Source organism: Canis lupus, chromosome X (assembly GCF_048164855.1).
Source record: "Canis lupus baileyi chromosome X, mCanLup2.hap1, whole genome shotgun sequence".
NCBI classification, from domain to species: Eukaryota; Metazoa; Chordata; class Mammalia; order Carnivora; family Canidae; genus Canis; species Canis lupus.
This window is the reverse complement of record NC_132876.1, coordinates 69,396,455-69,415,805: the sequence shown is the minus strand read 5'-3', so window position 1 is coordinate 69,415,805 and position 19,351 is coordinate 69,396,455. Positions and strand designations below refer to the sequence as shown.

The 19,351-nt window shown below is 36.0% G+C and overlaps 1 protein-coding gene across 7 annotated transcripts in view; it reads right to left on the bottom strand.

The window, feature by feature from the left end:
• The window catches only part of TEX11 (testis expressed 11), a 311,406-nt gene that overhangs the window by 209,472 nt on the left and 82,583 nt on the right, over positions 1 to 19,351 (bottom strand). For all 7 annotated transcript variants that reach the window (XM_072816896.1, XM_072816892.1, XM_072816891.1 and 4 more), the window contains 2 exons: positions 15,357 to 15,411; positions 12,033 to 12,128 (listed from right to left, as the gene is read on the bottom strand). In XM_072816896.1, the coding sequence (XP_072672997.1) occupies positions 12,033 to 12,128; positions 15,357 to 15,411 (151 nt within the window). The remainder of the gene's footprint in view (positions 1 to 12,032; positions 12,129 to 15,356; positions 15,412 to 19,351) is intronic.

The following is a 19,351-nucleotide window of genomic DNA, read 5'->3' as shown; positions in this document are numbered from 1 at the left end:
TCAATTAAATGCGATGCAATCCAAAATGGAGGTCCTAACGATGAGGGTTAATGAGGTAGAAGAACGAGTGAATGACATAGAAGACAATTTGATGGCAAGGAAGGAAGCTGAGTAAAAAAGAGAAAAACAATTAAAAGACCATGAGGAAAGGTTAAGGGAAATAAATGACAGCCTCACAAGGAAAAATCTCTATTTAATTGGGGTTCCAGAGGGCACCGAGAGGGACAGAGGACCAGAAAACGTATGAAAACAAAACGTAGCTGACAAATTCCCTAATTTGGGGAAGGAAACAGGCATTCAGATCCAGGAGATAGAGAGGTCCCCCTGTAAAATCAATAAAAATCATTCAACACTTCGACATTTAATAGTGAAACTTGCAAATTCCAAAGATAAAGAGAAAATCCTTAAAGCAGCAAGAGACAAGAGATCCCTAACTTATATGGGGAGAAATATTAGATTAACAGCACACCTGTCCACAGAAACCTGGCAGGCCAGGAAGGGCTGGCAGGATATATTCAGGGTTGTAAGTGAGAAGAACATGTAGCCAAGAATACTTTATCCAGCAAGGCTCTCATTCAGAATAGAAAGAGAGATAAAGAGCTTCCAAGATAGGCAAAAACTGAAAGAATATGTGACCACCAAACCAGCTCTGCCAGAAATATTAAGGGGGACTCTGGAAAAGAAAGAGGACACCCAAAGAAATAATCCACAAAAACAGGGACTGAAGGTATTTTGATGACACTAAATTCATATCTTTCAATAGTAACTCTGAACGTGAATGCGCTTAATGATCCCATCAAAAGACGAAGGGTTTCAGACTGGATAAAAAAGCAATACCCATCTATTTGTTGTCTACAAGAGACTCATTTTAGACCTAAGGATACCTACAGCCTAGAAATGAAAGGCTGGAGAACCATTTACCATTCAAATGGTCCTCAAAAGAAAGCAGGGGTAGCAATCCTCATATCAGATGAATTAAAGTTTATCCCAAAGACTGTAGTTAGAGATAAAAAGGGACACTATATCATACTTAAAGGATCTATCCAACAAGAGGACCTAACAATCATGAATATTTATACTCCTTATGTGGGAGATGCCAAGTATATCAATCAATTAATAACCAAAGACATACTTAGATAATAATACACTTATACTGGGAGACTTCAACATGGCACTTTCTGCAAATGACAGATATTCTAAGCACAACATCTCCAAAAAGCAAGACCTTTAAATGATACACTGGACCAGATGGATTTCACAGATATTTACAGAACTTTACATCCAAACGCAACTGAATACCACATTGTTCTCAAGTGCACATGGAACTTTCTCCAGAATAGACCACATACTGGGTGACAAATCACGTCTCAACCGATACCAAAAAATTGGGATTGTCCCTTGCATATTTCAGAGCATAATGCTTTGAAACTTGAACTCAGTCACAAGAAGAAACTTGGAATAAACTCAAACACGTGGAGGTTAAAGAGCATCCTGCTAAAAGATGAAAGGGTCAACCAGGAAATTAGAGAAGAATTAACATTATTAACTATTTTGAATAAGTATTCTAATAATCCAAAAGAAGGTAGAAAGAGAAGAAAATGGGAATAAAGAATAAATGGGACAATTAGAATATAAATAAGATGATAAACTCAAACTTAACCATATCAATAATCATATCATATGTAAACATTCTAAACACTGCAGTTAAAAGGCAGAGATTGTCAGATTTGACAAAAAAAGCAAGATCAAACTATACGCAGCTTACAAGACATACTCTTTAAACACAAAGAAAAGTGGTGAAAAGGACACAAGATATACCATGCCAACATTAGTCAATGGAAGCAGAAGTAACTATAATAATAAACACAAAGTAGATTAAAAAGAAACTATGGTATATATCCCTAAAATGAGATATTACTCAACAATAAGGAAATATGCATACACACAACATGAATAAATCTCAGAATTATGTTGAAAGAAGCCATATAAAACAATATATTCTCTATGATTCCATTTGTATAAAACTCTAGAAAATGCAAACTAACCTATTATGCAGAAAGCAGATCAGGCTGTTACTTAAGAGAAGTGGGAGAGATGGCTGACAAAAGGACATGAACAAACTTTGAGGAGTGATGTATATATATGCACAATCCTGATTGTGATTGTTTCACAGGTACAAATACACATGTTAAAACTCATCGAATTTTATTCCTTAAATATGTGCAGTTTACTGTATGTCAATTATATCTCAATAAAACTGATAATTAAAAAGAATAATTATAAATCAGTCAAAAAATAGGAATACACAAATCCATACTGATAATAAATGAAATAAACCAATAAGTAAGTAAGTAAGTAAATACATAAATATTAAATAATGGGAGAAGGGAAAATTCTTGCTTACATTAGAATGTTGACTGCCAACTGGTAAATGTGGAGGGAGTGCTAAAGTTCAAAAAATGATCATTTGCCAGGGTTCCTAGCTGGCTCAATCAGTAGAGCATGTGACTCTTGATGCTAGGGGTTGTGAGTTCGAGCCCCACACTGGGTGTAAAGATTACTTAAAAATAAATTTTAAAAAAATGATCATTTGGCAACAATCATAGAACTAGCTTAAGCAAGAGCACTAACTCTGAAGGGATATTTTAATGAGAAACAGGGTATATACATAATTTTTAAGTCTCTCCATTAATTATGTTTCATGGGAAAATATTAAATATGCAATGAAGAAATTGGACAACACCTTTGACCAGGTGATCAATACTGACATCACCAATGAGGAATAGATGGACCTCATGGGCTTCCAGATGAAATATCCTGAGAAGTGACACAATATCATCATTTGTATCATATTCCAGTCACAAAAATATAAACCAAATCTAATCATGAGATAAATCTCAAATAGAAGAATTTTCAGTTAAAACAAGATGGAAAGCTACTGTATTCTGCCAACACGTCAATGACACGAAGTCAAAAAAAAAGTTATGGAAATGTTCCAGAGTACAGGAGACTAAGGAGACATGACAAAGAAATAGAATATCTGATTCTAGAATAATCCTATATTGAAAAGAAAAAATGCTGTCAAGCTCATTATTGTGGGCATATAATATACATTAAATCCCTCAATAATATGAACATATTATGGATTATAGTCCCTCAATAATATGGAAAGAGAATACACAAATATGAATAACAGATTAATCTGGGTATTTATAGGTGTTATTTTTTAAAGATTTTATTTACTTATTTCAGAGAAAGTGAGCAAGTGAGTGAGCATGAGCAGAGTGAGGGGCAGAAGGACAGAGAGAGAATCTCAAGCAGATTCCATGTTAAGCAGAGCCCAACACAGGCCTCGATCCTGAGATCACTACGTGAGCTGAAACCAAGAGTCAGAAGCTTAACTGATTATGCCACCCAGACACCCCATATATATAGGTGCTCTTTGAACTATTCTCACTCTTGCAACTTTTCTGTAAGTTTGAAATTATTACTAAATACAATATTTTCAAGTATATATTGCTACTGAAATCCTAATGCACCCAATTTAGCTATGTCCAGGATTAATAATTAGGCTATTAAATGTGGTAATTCAGGAATAAGAGTAATAATTGCTATAAAAACTGCAACTTTTGCATCCAGTGAATAATATGTGCTGGCAAGAAGGCATATAGCTGGTATGCAATCTTCTCAGTTCTCCTGGCCTTTCTTTGAGGGAGAGGGGGTGGAAATTGCATCTTAGCAAATACAAAAAACATGCATTTTTGAAACTGTTTATTTCTATTAATATTTTTAATTAAAAAATTAATGTTTAAAAAGTTTTCCCAAAAAAAGGTTTCCAGCATGAAATAATCCCATCCACATGATATAAATTTCAGGAAAATATAATTAAAATAAACGGTCTGTTTGGGAAATTTAATATTCTGGTTAATAAAACTATTTATTTTTATGCTTCTAGTCTGCTGAAAAAAAGTTTTAATGTATCAGTAAAGGGATGCTCGGCGGTTCAGTAAATTAAGCCTTTGGCTTAATGGGCCTTTGGCTCAGGTCATGATACCAGGGTCTGGGATCGAGTCCCACATCGGGGACTCAACTGTTTCTCCTTCTCCCTCTGCCTGCTATTCCCCCTGTTTGTGCTCTCTCTCTGTCAAATAAATAAATAAAATATTTTTTAAAAATAAAAAATTAATAAAATGTATCCATATAGAGGAGAGGAGGATAGTGGGGGAGTAAGAGGTCCTTAGGCTCAACACTTAATATGAACACAACTAGATAACTAAAAAGTCATTCTAAATACATAAGTCAACCTAAAAACTGACAGAACAAACTCCAGAACTAAAGGGAGAGAAGAGGCCATACTGAAGAAGGAACAAGAGACATAACTGGCTTCTCTAACACAGAGAAGGTAGAGATTTGGACAAAATGCAAGAACAGAGGAATTTATCCAAAATGAAACAAGATAAGGCCACAGTCAGAGATCTAAGTAGAACAGACAGAAGTAATATGGCTGATAAAGAATTTACAGCAAGAATCATAAGGACACTCATTGGACTTGAGAAAACAATAAAGGACATCAGTGAGACCCTTACCACAGTGATAAAAGAGTTAAAAAAAATAATCAGTCATGCAGAGAAAGAGGAACCCTCTTGCAATGTTAGTGGGAATGCAAACTGGTGCAATCACTCTGGAAAACATATGGAGGTTCCCCAAAAAGTTAAAAATAGAGCTACCCTACAATCCAGCAATTGCATTACTAGGTATTTAGCCAAAGGATGCAAAAAATACAGATTCAAAAGGGTACATGCACCCCTATTTTTATAGCAGCATTCACACACACACACACACACACACACACACACACACACTGGAATATTACTCACCCATCAAGAAGAATGAATGCTTGCCATTTGCAATGACATGGATGGAGCTAGAGTATATTATGCTAAGTGAAATAAGTCATAGAAAGACAAATACTATATGATTTCACTCATATGTGGAATTTAAGAAAGAAAACAGATGAAAAAAAAAGAAAACAGATGAACATATGGAAAGGGAGTTAAAAAGGAGAGAGGGAAACAGACCAGGAGAGATTCTTAACAATAGAGAATAAACTGAGGGTTGATAGTGGGAGATAAGTGGGGATGGACTAGATGGGTAATGGATATTAAAGAGGACACTTGTGATGAGCACTGGGAGTTATATGTAAATAATGAATCACTGAATTCTACTCCAGAAACCAATATTGCACTGTATGGTAACTAAGATTTAAATTTTAAAAATAAATAAATAAATGAAATTTAAAAATCATAAAGAATCAGATATGAAGAATGCAATAAACAAAACTGAAAACAGGCTTCATGCAATGAACAGCAAGCTGGGAGAAACAGGAACAAATTAGTGTCTTAGAAGACAAAATAATGGAAAATAATAAAGCTGAACAAAAGAAAGAATTATGCAACATGACAATAGACCGAGGGAACTCAGTGGTTCCATGAATCATAACATTCATATGATAAGAGTTCTAGCAGAAGAAGAAAAGGGGAACAGAAAATTTATTTCAAGAAAAATAGCTGAAAACTTCCCTAATCTGGGAAAGGAAAGAGAGCCAAATCCAGGAGGCACAGAGGACTCCCATCAAAATAAAAAAAAGCAGGGCAACACCAAGACATATTGTAATTAAGTCGGAACAATACAGTGATAGGGAAAAAATTTTCTAAATGGCAAGACAAAAGAAGTCCTTAACTTACAAGAAAAAAAAACATATAAGGCTAGCTGGAGATTTCTCAACAGGAACATGGAAAGCCAGAAGGGAGTGATATGATATACTCAACATACTGAATGGGAAGAATCTGTAGCTAAGAATATTCTATCTATCAAGGCTATCATTCAGAATAGAAGGAAAGATAAAGAGTTTCCCAAACAAAAGCTAAAGGAGTTCAGGACCACTAACCCAGCCCTGCAAGTAATATTAAAGGGGACCCTGAGTGGGAAAGAAAGACCAAAAGTGGCAAGACTAGAAAGGGGCAGAGATAAACTCCAGAAACAATGAAAAAACGATGAATAAAATGGCACTATATACATACCTATCAATAATTACTGTAAATGTAAACGGACTAAATGCTCCAATATAAAGGTATAGGGTGTCAGAATGGATAAGAAAACAAGTCCCATCTAAATGTTGCTTACAAGAGACTCATTTTAGACCTAAAGACACCTGCAGATTGAAATTAAGGGGATGGAGAAACATCCATCACACAAATGGTTAGCTTTTAAAAAAATTAAATAGTATATCAGAAAAACTGGACTTTTAAAACAGACTGTAACAACAAAGAAAAGCACTATATAATAATAAGGGGATAATCCAGCAAGAAAATAACAATTGTAAATATTTATGCACCCAACATGAGAGCACCCAAATACATAAAACAGTTAGTAACAAATACAAAGGAACTCACTGATAATAATACAATAATAGTAGGGGACTTTAACACCCCACTCACAGCAATGGACAAGGACTCTGAATGACACACTGGACCTGATGGACTTAACAAATATATTCAGATCATTCTGTTCTAAAATAGCAAAATACACATTCTTTTCAAGTACACATGGAATATTCTCAGAATAGATCACATATTAGGTCACAAAACAAGCCTCATCAAATACAAATCAGACTGAAATCATACTATGCACCTTTTCTGACAACAACACTATTAAAACTACAAGTCAACAACAACAAAAAATTTGGAAAGACCACAAAAAAAATGAGGTTAAACAACATGCTACTAAACAATGAATGAGTCAACAAACAAATGAAATTGAAAACATAACAGTACAAAAGCTTTAGGATGCAGCAAAAGCAGTTCTAATAAGGAAGTACCTAGCAATACAGACCTATCTCAAGAATCAAGAAAATTCTTAAAAAACAACCTAACCTTACACCTAAAGGAGCCACAGAAAGAACAAAGCCTAAAGTCAGCAAAAGGACAGAAATAAGATTAGAGCAAAAATAAATGATACAGAAACTAAAAAAGTCAACAGAATAGATCAATGAAACCAGGATCTGGTTCTTTGAAAAAATTAATAAAATTGATAACATCTAGCCAGACTTATCAAAAAAGAAAAGAGAAAGGATCCAAATAAATGAAATCACAAATGAGACAGGAGAAATAAACCAACACTACAGAAACAGAAATAATTATAAGAGAATATTATGAAAAACTATATGCCAACAAATTGGACAAGCTGGAAGAAAATGATTAATTCCTAGAAACATAAACTACCACAACTGAAATAGGAAGAAACAGAAAACTTGAACAAACTGATAACCAAGCAAAGCAACTGAATCAGTAATCAAAAAACATCCAACAAACAACAGTCCAGGGCCAGATGGCTTCACAGGTAATTTTACCAGACATTTAAAGAAGAGTTAATATTTATTCTTCTCAAACTATTCCAAAAAATAAAAAAGGAAGGAAAACTCCCAAATTCATTCTATGAGACCAGCATTAACCTCATTCTAAAACCAGATAAGGACTCCACTAAAAAGGAGGACTACAGGCCAAAATGTCTGATGAACATGGACGGAAAAACTCTCAATAAAATACTAGCTTACAGGGATCCTGGGTGGCTCAATGGTTGAGCATCTGCTTTCGGCTCAGGTCATGATCCCTGGGTCCTGGGATCAAGTCCCACATCAGGCTCCCCACAGGGAGCCTGCTTTTCCCTCTGCCTATGTCTCTGCCTTTCTCTGTGTGCCTTTCATAAATAAGTAAATAAAAATCTTTTAAAAAAAATACTAGCATACTGAATCCAACAATACATTTTAAAAAGTCGTTCACCATGATCAAGTGGGATTTATTCCTGGGCTGGAAGGGTGGTTCAATATTCACAAATCAATCCATGTGATACAGCACTAAATAAAGGATAAGAACTTTATGATCTTTTCAACAGATGCAGAAAAAGCATTTGACAAAGAACAACATTCATTCATGATAAAAACCTTCAACAAAGTAGGTTTAGAGGGAACATACCTCAACATAATAAAGGCCATATGTGAAAAATCCATAACTAATATCATTCTCAATGGAGAAAAACAGAGCTTTTCCTCCATGGTCAGGGACAAGACAGGGTTGTCCTCTCTCACCGCTGTTTTTGTTTTGTTTAGTTTTTAAAGATTTTATTTATTTATTCACGAGAGACACGGGGGCGGGGGGGCAGAGACACAGGCAGAGGGAGAAGCAGGCTCCATGTAGGGAGCCTGACTCAGGACTTGATCCCAGGTCTCCAGGATCACACACTGGGCCGAAGGCAGAGCTAAACTGCTCTGCCACCTGGGCTGCCCTCTCACCACTGTTATATAACAGAGTCCTGGAAGAGCTAGCCACAGCAATCAGACAGGCATCAAAACAAAAAGAAAGGCATCAAATTGGCAAGGAAGAAATCAAACTTTCACCATTTAAAGAAGACCTGATACTCTATATAGAAAACCTGAAACATTCCACCAAAAAGCTGCTAGAATTGATAAACTATTTCTATAAAGTCACAGAATACAAAAATCAACATACAGAAATCTGTTGCATTTCTATACACCACTAATGAAGCAGCAGAAAGAGAAATAAGAAAACAATCCCACTTACAATTGCACCAAAAACTACCTAAGAAACAACCTAACCAAAGAGGTAAAAGACCTATACTGTGAAAGCTATAAAACACTGATGAAAGAAATTGCAGATGACACAAAGAAATGGAAAGGCATTTCATGCTCATGGATTGGAAGGACAAATATTGTTTAAATGTCTATACTACCCAAATAGATCTACACATTTAATACTATCCCTATAAAATACCAACAGCATTTTTCACAGAGCTATAACAAATAATCCTAAAGCTGTATGGAACCACCAAAGACCCCAAATAGCCAAAACAACCTGGAGAAAGAAGATCAAAGCTTGGAAGCATCACAATTCTGGACTTCAAGTTATATTACAAAGCTGTAGTGATCAGGACAGTATGGTACTAGCACAAAAACAGACACTCAGATCAATGGAACAGAAGAGAGAACCCAGAAATGGACCCACAACCATATGGTGAACTATTCTTTGATAAATCATGAAAGAATATCCAATCAGAAAAAAGACAGCCTCTTCAACAAATGGTGTTGGGGAAACTGGAGAGCAACATGCCAGAATGAAACTGGACCACTTTTTTATGCCATACAAAAAATAAATTCAATATGGATGAAAGATGTAAATGTGAGACAGAAAACCATAAAAATCCTAGAGGAGAACATAGATAGTAACTTCTCTGACATCAGCCATAGCAGCTTCTCTCTAGTTCTGTCTCCTGAGGCAAGGGAACCAAAAGCAAAAATAAACTATTGGGATTTCATCAAAATAAAAAGCTTCTGTACAGAGAAGGAAACAATCAACAAAACTAAATGGCAACTTACAGAATAGGAGAAAATATTTGCAGATGACATATCTGATACATGACATATCTTTAAAAACTCAACACCCCAAAAATGAATAATCCAATTAAAAAGTGGGCACAAGACATCAACAGTCATTTCTCCAAATAAGACATACAGATTAGCAACAGACACATGAAAAAATGTTCAACATCACCCTTCATCAGGGAAATACAAATCAAAACTACAGTGAGATTATCACCTCACACCTGTCAGTATGGCTAACATCAACAACACAAGAAACAATAAGTGTTGGCTGGCAAAGATGTGGAGAAATGGGAACCCTTTTTTACTATTGGTGGGAATGCAAACTGGTGCAGCTGCTCTGGAAAGAAGCAGGAGGTTCCTCAAAAAGTTAAAAATAGAACCACCCTGGGATCCAGCAATTGTACTACTAAGTATTTACCCAGGGGGGATATATGCACCCTTATATTTAGCGCATTACTCACCATACCCCAGATACTGAAATAGACCAAGTGTCCATCAATTGATGAATGGATAAAGAAGATGTGGTATGTGTATACACATACACACACACACACACACACACACAAATATTACTCAATCATAAAAAGAATGAAAATTCGACATTTATCATGATGTGGCTAGAGCTAGAGAGTATTATGCTAAGCAAAAAAAATCACAGAAAGATAAATACCATATGATTTCACTCATATAGGAATTTAAGAAACAAAAGAAATGAGCAAAAGAGGAAAAGAAAGAATGAATAGCATACCAAGAAACAGACTCTTAACTATTGAGAACAAACCAGAGGGGAGGTGGGTAAGGGGATGGGTTAAATAGGTGATGGATGAAGGAGTGTACTTGTAATAAGCACCAGGTATTGTACTGAAGTGTTCAATCACTACATTGTATACCTGAAACTAATATTGCACTGTATGCTGACTGGAATTTAAATTGAAACTGGAAAAAAGCATAATTATTTGCCTTATTAAATAAAATACATTTTTTAAAATTTTTATTTATTTATGATAGTCATCACACACACAGAGAGAGAGAGAGGCAGAGACACAGGCAGAGGGAGGAGCAGGCTCCATGCACCGGGAGCCCGACATGGGATTCGATCCCAGGTCTCCAGGATTGCGCCCTGGGCCAAAGACAGGCGCTAAACCGCTGCGCCACCCAGGGATCCCAAATAAAATACATTGATCCTAAATGACTCTCTTTTTATTTTTTATGTAAAGATTTGTTATTTTTGGGACACCTGGGTGGCTCAGTGGTTAAGCGTCTGCCTTCCGCTCAGGGCATGATCCTGGGGTCCAGGATGAAGTTCCACATCCGGCTCCTTGCGAGGAGCCTGCTTCTCTCTCTGCCTATGTCTCTGCCCCTCACTGTGTCTCTCATGAATAAATAAATAAAATCTTTAAATAAATAAATAAATAAATGAAAAGTAAAGATTTATTTTTAAGCAATCTCTATACCCAATGTGGGGGGGGCTTGAACTCACAACCCCAAGACCAATAGCCACATGTTCCACCCCTGAGCCAGCCAGACACCCCTAACTCTCTTTTTAAATGGTCATCACCCTATCAATATTCTTTGTCCAGAAGGGTAGAGGTATATATGTATGTATGTATGTATGTAAGAACGTGAGCTAAAAGTGAACCACTAACATTTTTTGTTTATTTATTGACTGATTTTTTAAAGTAGGCTCCACAGCAATGAAGGGCTTGAACTCAGGACCCTGAGCACCAAGATCTGAGCTGAGACTGACAGTCAGGCACTTAACTGACTGAGCCACCCAGGAGCTCTTCACTGTTTTTTAAACAAAATCCCATTACCTGCCTATTTTATCACCATTTCCTTCTTTATCCTAAAAATTCACAGCAGAGAGAACCCTTTCCATTTCATGCAAAAGAAAATTTTTTTCAAAAAGTCTCTTGTTAAGAAAATATATTTTATTTTTTCCTTTCTGTGCAGAACAGATTGAAACAATCTGATGCTAAAAAATGGATATTTGTTTTATTGAAGTATAATTAACATAGTATTATATTAGTTTCAGGTGTTACAACATAGTGATTCCACAATTCTATACATTACTTAATAGTCACCACAATAAGTGTAGTCATCATCTATCACCAAATGACATTTTTACAATTTTATTGATTATATTTTCTATGCTATACTTTTCATCTCCATGACTTATTTATTTTGTTACTGGAAGTCTGTATCTCTCAAATTCCTTTACCTATTTCCCCCTCTCCCTACCCAACTCCCCTCTGGTAACCACATGAAAAATAAAAGAAATACATAGATCTCTTAATGTGAGAAAAGCATTTTTGTTTTATCTGGTATCATCTGTGAATTGCCACTAAATCAAAGCAATTTAATCATACTTTGGTTTTTATTAAGTATAAATAATACCACCATTTTCTTTTTTACTTCTAATTTTCCATTGTAATGTGATTACATTAAAAAATAAAGAGCAAATAATTAAGTAAAAAAGTAGGAATACCAAAGCAAATGTCTAAACTACATTTCAAAATGTGAATTGAAGCTCCAAAAAGTGCATTAGTTTATATGCAAAAGTAGAACCCTCTTATACCTTGTTTGCTAGGTTTATAGCACTGAGAGCCTTATCATAATATTCTTGGTCATCCCAATCCACATAAGCAGTAGCTAGTAACCGCAGAACTTTAGCCTATAATTAAAAAAGAAAAAAGCACTCAGTTGAGGGTTAAATTGCAATGCAGCAGCTGATTAGCACTTACACAGTGATGGGCATCTTCTCCAACTTAAGTCACTATTATGAAATAGCATTTCCTTAGGTAACCACAGAGTCTGGAATATGTCTCATCATTAAGCTGCCCATGCCAAATACTAAGAATTTTATAATAGCTTATTTAAATTTAATACAATTATGTTAATATAATTATTTTCCTAACAGTGTTTTAGTATTGAAGTACTTTATAATTCCCACTCTAAAAATAGAGGAAACAATAGCACAGCAATATTTAATTTAATAATCTTACTGCCCACAGTATAGGTAGCATTGCTTGAGAGATAAATAGAAAGACATAATCCCTCTCTCAAAAACTTTACAGGGTAGTTGAGATCAACCAATTGGACCAAGAGCACATATACCATCATTTTAGTAGAACAGGGCAGCCTGGTGGCTCAGCGGTTTAGTGCAGCTGCCTTCAGCTCAGGGCCTGATCCTGGAGACTCGGTATCGAGTCCCACGTCGGGCTCCCTGCATGGAGCCTGCTTCTCCCTCTGCCTGTGTACACTCTGCCTCTCTCTCTCTCTCTCTCTCTCTCATTCTGTGTCTCTCATGAATAAATAAATAAAATCTTTTATAAAAAAAAGGAACAGATATGCTTTCCTATAAAGAAGGTTTTTCACAACTCAGCTAAGTTTTAAAATCAATATGTATTGCTGAATTTAAGCCCATTTCTCCAGCCACGTTTACATTAATAAGGGGAGTAAGTCTAGTCAGCATTTATGTATTTAACTACAGATTTAGATTTTGAAAGAAAGAGCTCTATTTCCATGAAGAATCTGCCTCTAAATATAAAGAGGGGGCAGTAGGACCAGGGAAAGATAATCTTAACTTACTAAAGCTCTGTAAACCTAGAGAAATTATAGTTAGGGTGTCCTATTTCTGAGTTTTTTAATTAAAAAACTAAGGTCAAGTAAGATGTATACAAGGTACTTAATATCATTATCATTATTATTATTATGATGATGATGATGATGATGATGATGAAAGAATCTCAAACCATTATGTTAAGTAAAAGAAGCCATACACAAAACAGGAGATACTATATTATTCCATTTATACAAAGTTCAAGAAAAACTAAAAATAATCTATAGCCAGAGAAGTCAGAATAGTTGTTTCATCTTGAGAGTGTGAAAGGCTATCAATCGGAAAGGGCCAAGGGAATTTTTGAGGGTCATGGAAATTTCTGTATCTTGATATACATGGTAGTTGTAAGACTATCTAGATATATTATAATTCATCAGGCTATACACTTAAGATCTGTGCAATTTAGTATATATAAATTATACCTTGATAAAGTACTGCTAGTGTGAAAAACTACATAAACTACTTCATAATCTTACCTCTCCATAATTCACAACATAAATATTACATTTCAATCACATTAACTCTGTAGTCTTCCATCCTTTTTTTCTCCTCCAGACATCATCTCATCTAGATCCCTTGCCTGGTATCCCCTTCTCCCTGCATTTTCACTGTACTTTTCAAGGCCTTCCTACCAGAATGCTTCTTCAGCTACTCTAGCCAACCCTGACATTTCCCTTTACTGAACCACACAGTTTAACACTTACTTTTCCTAAATTGTCTCGGTTGTACTAGTTTTTAGAATCTATTTTTGAAACTTTATTTTTTTAAAGAATTTATTTATTTATTTATGAGAGAAAGAGAGAGAGTCAGAGACACAGGCAGAGGAAGAAGCAGGCTCCATGGAGGGAGCCCCATGTGGGACTCGATTCCGGGTCTCCGGGATCACGCCCTGGGCTGAAGGTGGCGCCAAACCGCTGAGCCACCCAGGCTGCCCTGAAACCTTAATTGAAGTATACAATATATACAAAAAAGTTCAAAAATCTCAAGAGCACAGCTCTGAATTTTCACAAAGTGAACACATGTATGTTAACAACAGATAAATAAAAAAACAGAACATTAAACAGCAACAGGCTCACCTCAAGACTCTCTTCAGACACTATTCTAAAAAAGGGTAACAAATTACCTGTCTTCCAATACCGTGTACATTCGCTCTACTTGCTTCTGGCATTTACATTTATGGAGTCATACAGTATGTACTACTACTTTATAAATTGTTTTGTTTACTCAACATTATATGTGAGAACATACATATTGTTGCAATTACTGTAGCTCATTTATTCTCATTCTCATATAACATGCCATGATGTGACACTATAACAATGTTTTTATTATTTTCAATTGTGTTAAAATACACATAAAATTGACTATCTTAACCATTTTTAAGTGTACGGTTCAGTAGTATTAAGTATATTTGCAATGTTGTGCAGCCTTTACCATCATCTATCTTCAGAACTCTCAATCTTCCAAAATTGAAACTCTGTGCCCATTAAACAATAGCTCCCCCAATATTCTCCTCCCTCCAAACTGCTGCAACTACTACTTTATTTTACGTTTCTATTAATTTGACTACTCACAATACTTTATTTAAATGGAATCATACAATATTTATCTTTTTTGTGAATGGCTTATTTCACTTAGAGTAATATCCTCAAGGTTCATCTATGTTGTAGCATGTGCCAGAATTTCCTTCTATATCAAGGCTGAATAATATTCATTCAATACTTATATTAGTTTTATGCTTCAAACATAAGCTTTTTAAGGGTAGAAGTCATGTTTTATACTTCTCTGTTATTTCCCATCTATCATATTGCTAGATATATATAGGTATTCAGTGATATTTTGATTGAGATACCATAAAGGTAAGAAGTAAAGATAGATATTCAAACAAAATTCCATTTTGCTATGGCATATATTAAATTACTTTTACATCACATTCATTTACCTAATCATATTTTACTTGATTAAATATTAAAATTAACTTCCATACTAAGCATATTCTATATGGGTAGTTAAGGAAAACCCTAAAAATTTTAACATGCAATTTTAAAAGCTAAAATTGCTCCCAGCATTTACATATATTAACTCTTGGATATAAGAATCTACCTGTATGGTAGATTCTATTAGTATATCAATTTTACAGAAACTAATGTACTGAGATATTAATGATGTGCCCAAAGGATAATTTACTCACAAAGTGGGGACAGACCATTACAGTTTAATAACAATAACATAGAATATATTTCTTCAACCTACTTCTACAATATTTAACATGATCCTTACCAGCATTTCTGGCCCAACAGAATTCTTATCCATCTTCCCAATATCATAGCTTTGGCTATCATTAAAAAAGATATATATATATTCATTTCAAATTTCATTTTTAAGATTCTATATCACTAAGAAAACATGGCATAATTATACTTTATTCCAAATTTTCTATTTTGCACTACAATAGATTATTAGCCAATTAATACATAAATATCAATTATATAAAGCAATTATATAAAGCAATTCTTTCTAACTGTAGAAAACCATAATTTCTTTAGGATGTACAGCCAATAAATCAACACTATATTATTATTCTTTTCAATTTGGATATATATAGTATATAGTGCTTTAATGTATACTATCTATATAATATTTTACTGCATTAAAAATACCTTACATGTATATATGAGCTCTTAATGAGCACATTTTAAAGTCTAAGAAATATGAATATATTTTTTAAATAAATACAGGAGTTTCCACAGAAACAAACGCTTTAGCAATATTTATTAAGCTTCACAACACCCTTGTGTGGCACTATTAGTTCCATTTTGCAGCTGAATGAACCAATTTAGCAGTTAAGTGATTTCTAATATTTCCTAGTTTGGTACTGAAAATGAGAATGAGGGGTTGGGGAGTAGAGAAATTTTATTTTCAGTCTATGCTTTAATCAGCAAACCATATTATCCATTGGACATTCTGATAACCACAAATAATATATTAACATGAGCCTCAGGGTTTCAAAACCTAAAACCTAAAAAGCAAAACAAAAATTATTCACCATAAAATTGGTATTCCAAGGAAAGATGTCAATAAAATTTTGGTGAAATGAACTAAATTGAAGACATTACTTTGAAATATTCCTTTTTAAAAACACTAAAAGACAGAATTACCAAACTGAGTTTTCAGATCACTAACAAGGATATAATACTGGCCTAGTGATTCTAAGTTCTATCTCACAGAGGTCTCCTTTGGTATATTAAACCTACTTCCAGCTTTTAAAACAACCAGTGAGGATGAAATTTCTGCAAAGCTGGTATAAGGAGCTCTTGGACCCTCTCCCCAATTATATAACCATTTGCCTGGAAAAATCATTAAAACAACCAACCAGTTAAAGTCTTTGGAAATTTTCCTAAGGGCATATGGCAAATGGAAAAACATTTATTTAAGAAAAAAAAAACAACTAAATCTCAGTGAGAACAGTGAGAGTCTGTGGCATTTGAGTCACAATCTGCTCCTATCCACATCAGCTCCCTGTGATGAAAACTACTCCAGATGGGTGCTATCAAGAAGGTAGTAATCCCCTTTCCATCCAGCTCCTAGACTCTTAGGCTATGGTTTCACCTAGGAAGGACAGGCATGCCAGCCTCTCTTATCCTCCCCAGGCCTGTGTTGTGTAAGTGCTATTCTGGGCAGGCAAAATTAGAGGACTGGGTATTCCTTTCCCCACTCAGTTCTCACTCTTATGGTAAAGGCTCTACCTCAGGTATGACAGATCAAGAATACTGGGACCCTAATAATTTTCACCCAGACTGGCTCCTTAAGCAGAGGCTCCATGCCAGGAGGATATGCTCAGAAGATCAGAGGCTATATCCCCAACATCCACTCTTACACCAGGAGAAGCAAGCCATGCTCTTGCCACCAACTCCAGTAGTGTGACACAAAGGTTCTCCCCAGGGAGGAGAAATAGGCAATAAAGAAAAAAGAGCTCAGAATATCTGCCTGAGAGGACTGACTTACTTGGAATAGAGCAAGAAGTTCCTGCCTAAGGGCACTGTCAAAAACAAGGGAGATCTTGGTGGTAAGTAATTAAGAGGGAGTTGGTAGCTCGTGGTAATAGTAGCAACAAGTGAAACAGCATATTAACAAGAATTTTAACACAGAGAACCAGGGACAGAGGCAACCAAGAAGAATAATTCAGGAGGTCACACTCACCCCTGGAGATACAGAAGGCTACGAAATGCACTAGGCTGCACCCACCCAGGAGGGATCAGAAGGACATGTGGAGCAGACTAGAAAGCATTCCTGAAGGCACACACAGATACATCAGCAAAGAACCCGGAGCCTGAGTGGCTCAAGGGGCTTAAGCAGAACCTCTTACCAAACACTGAAAATGTAGCTACTCTGATCCAAAATAACAGTAAGGAAGCCAAGCTTAAAAATCAAATCACACTTCCAGTTTTCAGTTACACATGTAAGGAACTTCGAAGTCATTACTTTGTCCTAACAAATAAAAACCTGAAAAAGACTAAAAAATCAACAACTGTCATTGGATCCATCCATAAGAGAAGGGAGGACAAAAGGCAAATTACTGCCCCCCCCCCCCCCAGAGATGGACAAGGAATTGTGGCTTACCACAGGAGGGACTCACCAGTGGAAACTGCCAAGAGAACCAGTGCTGAGGCAGGAAATTGTGAACAATAACTAACAGGTTGCTGGAGGCTCATTGTGAACAAATCTGAAAGTTTAAAACTAGGAAAATATAGTCTTAGGGGCATACCCACCATATTGTCAGATTTACCTCCAGGAGCTCAAGATTCCCACGGTAAATATCAGAGAAAATCCTCTTGGGCTTTGTCAGAGTTGATGATAAGGAACCAATCTGTTCTTAAGAAGGCCTGCCCTCAGGGGAAACTAGTTAACTAGAGTCTATCTCCTGGAGGTATTATCAGAACCCAACTTACCTGGGGAAGAGAAATACTCAACCCTAGACTACTCTAGCCACACTATACCACCTAGGGGTGGAGTAAAAAACTGAGAAATACTTGTGAAGTTCACAGTCCAAAGGCATATACTCACCAAAGGACTAAGAACTAAACACAGGACTAAAGAACTCTTAACCCACTCCCAAAACCTAACCACCACATTACTAAAGGCCTATTTACAGCAGTTCCTTTTACCCAGTACATGTGAAGCTATCAAGAAAAAATTATAAGGCATAATGTGGAGGCCGAGAAAAATTAAGGCCATCCCACCTAAAGTTTAGCATTAGCACAAGTACAGCCATCTTAGGTCCCTGTGAGTAAGAGCTGAACTTTAAGGGGAAAAACTGCAGAACGTCCTCAATGTCCTCGGCGGGTAATCCCATATCAGAAAGACAACAGAGCTCAGAATTGCCCTCGGCAGAGAATCCCGTATCAGAAAGACAACAGAGCCCACGCCCATGATAGAAAGTCCCATCTTAGAATTCTTCCATCCCTTCTGGAAATCCCCTAGACCAGCCTATAAAAAACCCAGCTGTAACCCACTTCGGGGCCCAAGTCCCTGCTCCGCTGTGTCGGGTACACTTGGACCCAAGCTTGAGCTTGTAAATAAACCCTCGTGTGTTTGCATCGGTGTCGGCTCCTTGGTGGTGGTTTCTCGGATTCGCGATCTTGGGCACAACAATACAAAAAAGAAAAAACACAATTTGAATAGACGGAGCAAGCACTGGAACGAGACATGTGGGTACAGCCCATCCCTCTATTCTCATGCTCTCTCTCTCAAATAAACAAATCTTTAAAAAAAGAGAGAGAGAGAGAGAGAGAGAGAGAGAAATTGGGGCACCTGGGTGGCCCAGTCGGTTGGGCATCTGACTTTGGCTTGGGTCATGATCTCACGGTCCTGGAATGGAGTCCCACATCAGGCTCCCTGCTCAGCAGGAAGTCTGCTTCTCCCTCTGCCCCTTTTCTCTGCCCCCTCCCACCCCTCATGCTATCTCTCTCTCTCTCTTTCTCTCCCTGTCTTATTTATTCACAAGATGAATAAATAAAATCTTTTTTAAAAATAGAGAAAAAAATCAATGAAACCAAACACAAGTATTTGAAATAATCAGTAAAATTGATAAGCCTCTAGCCAGGCTAAGAAAAAAAGAGGACACAAATTATTAATATCAGAAATGAAAGAAGGGATATCACTACAGATACCATGAAAATTTAAAGAGTAATAAAGAAATACTATAAATAACTCTGCCTACAAATTTGATAACCTAAATTAAATGGACCAATTACTTGAAAGGCACAAGCAGCCAA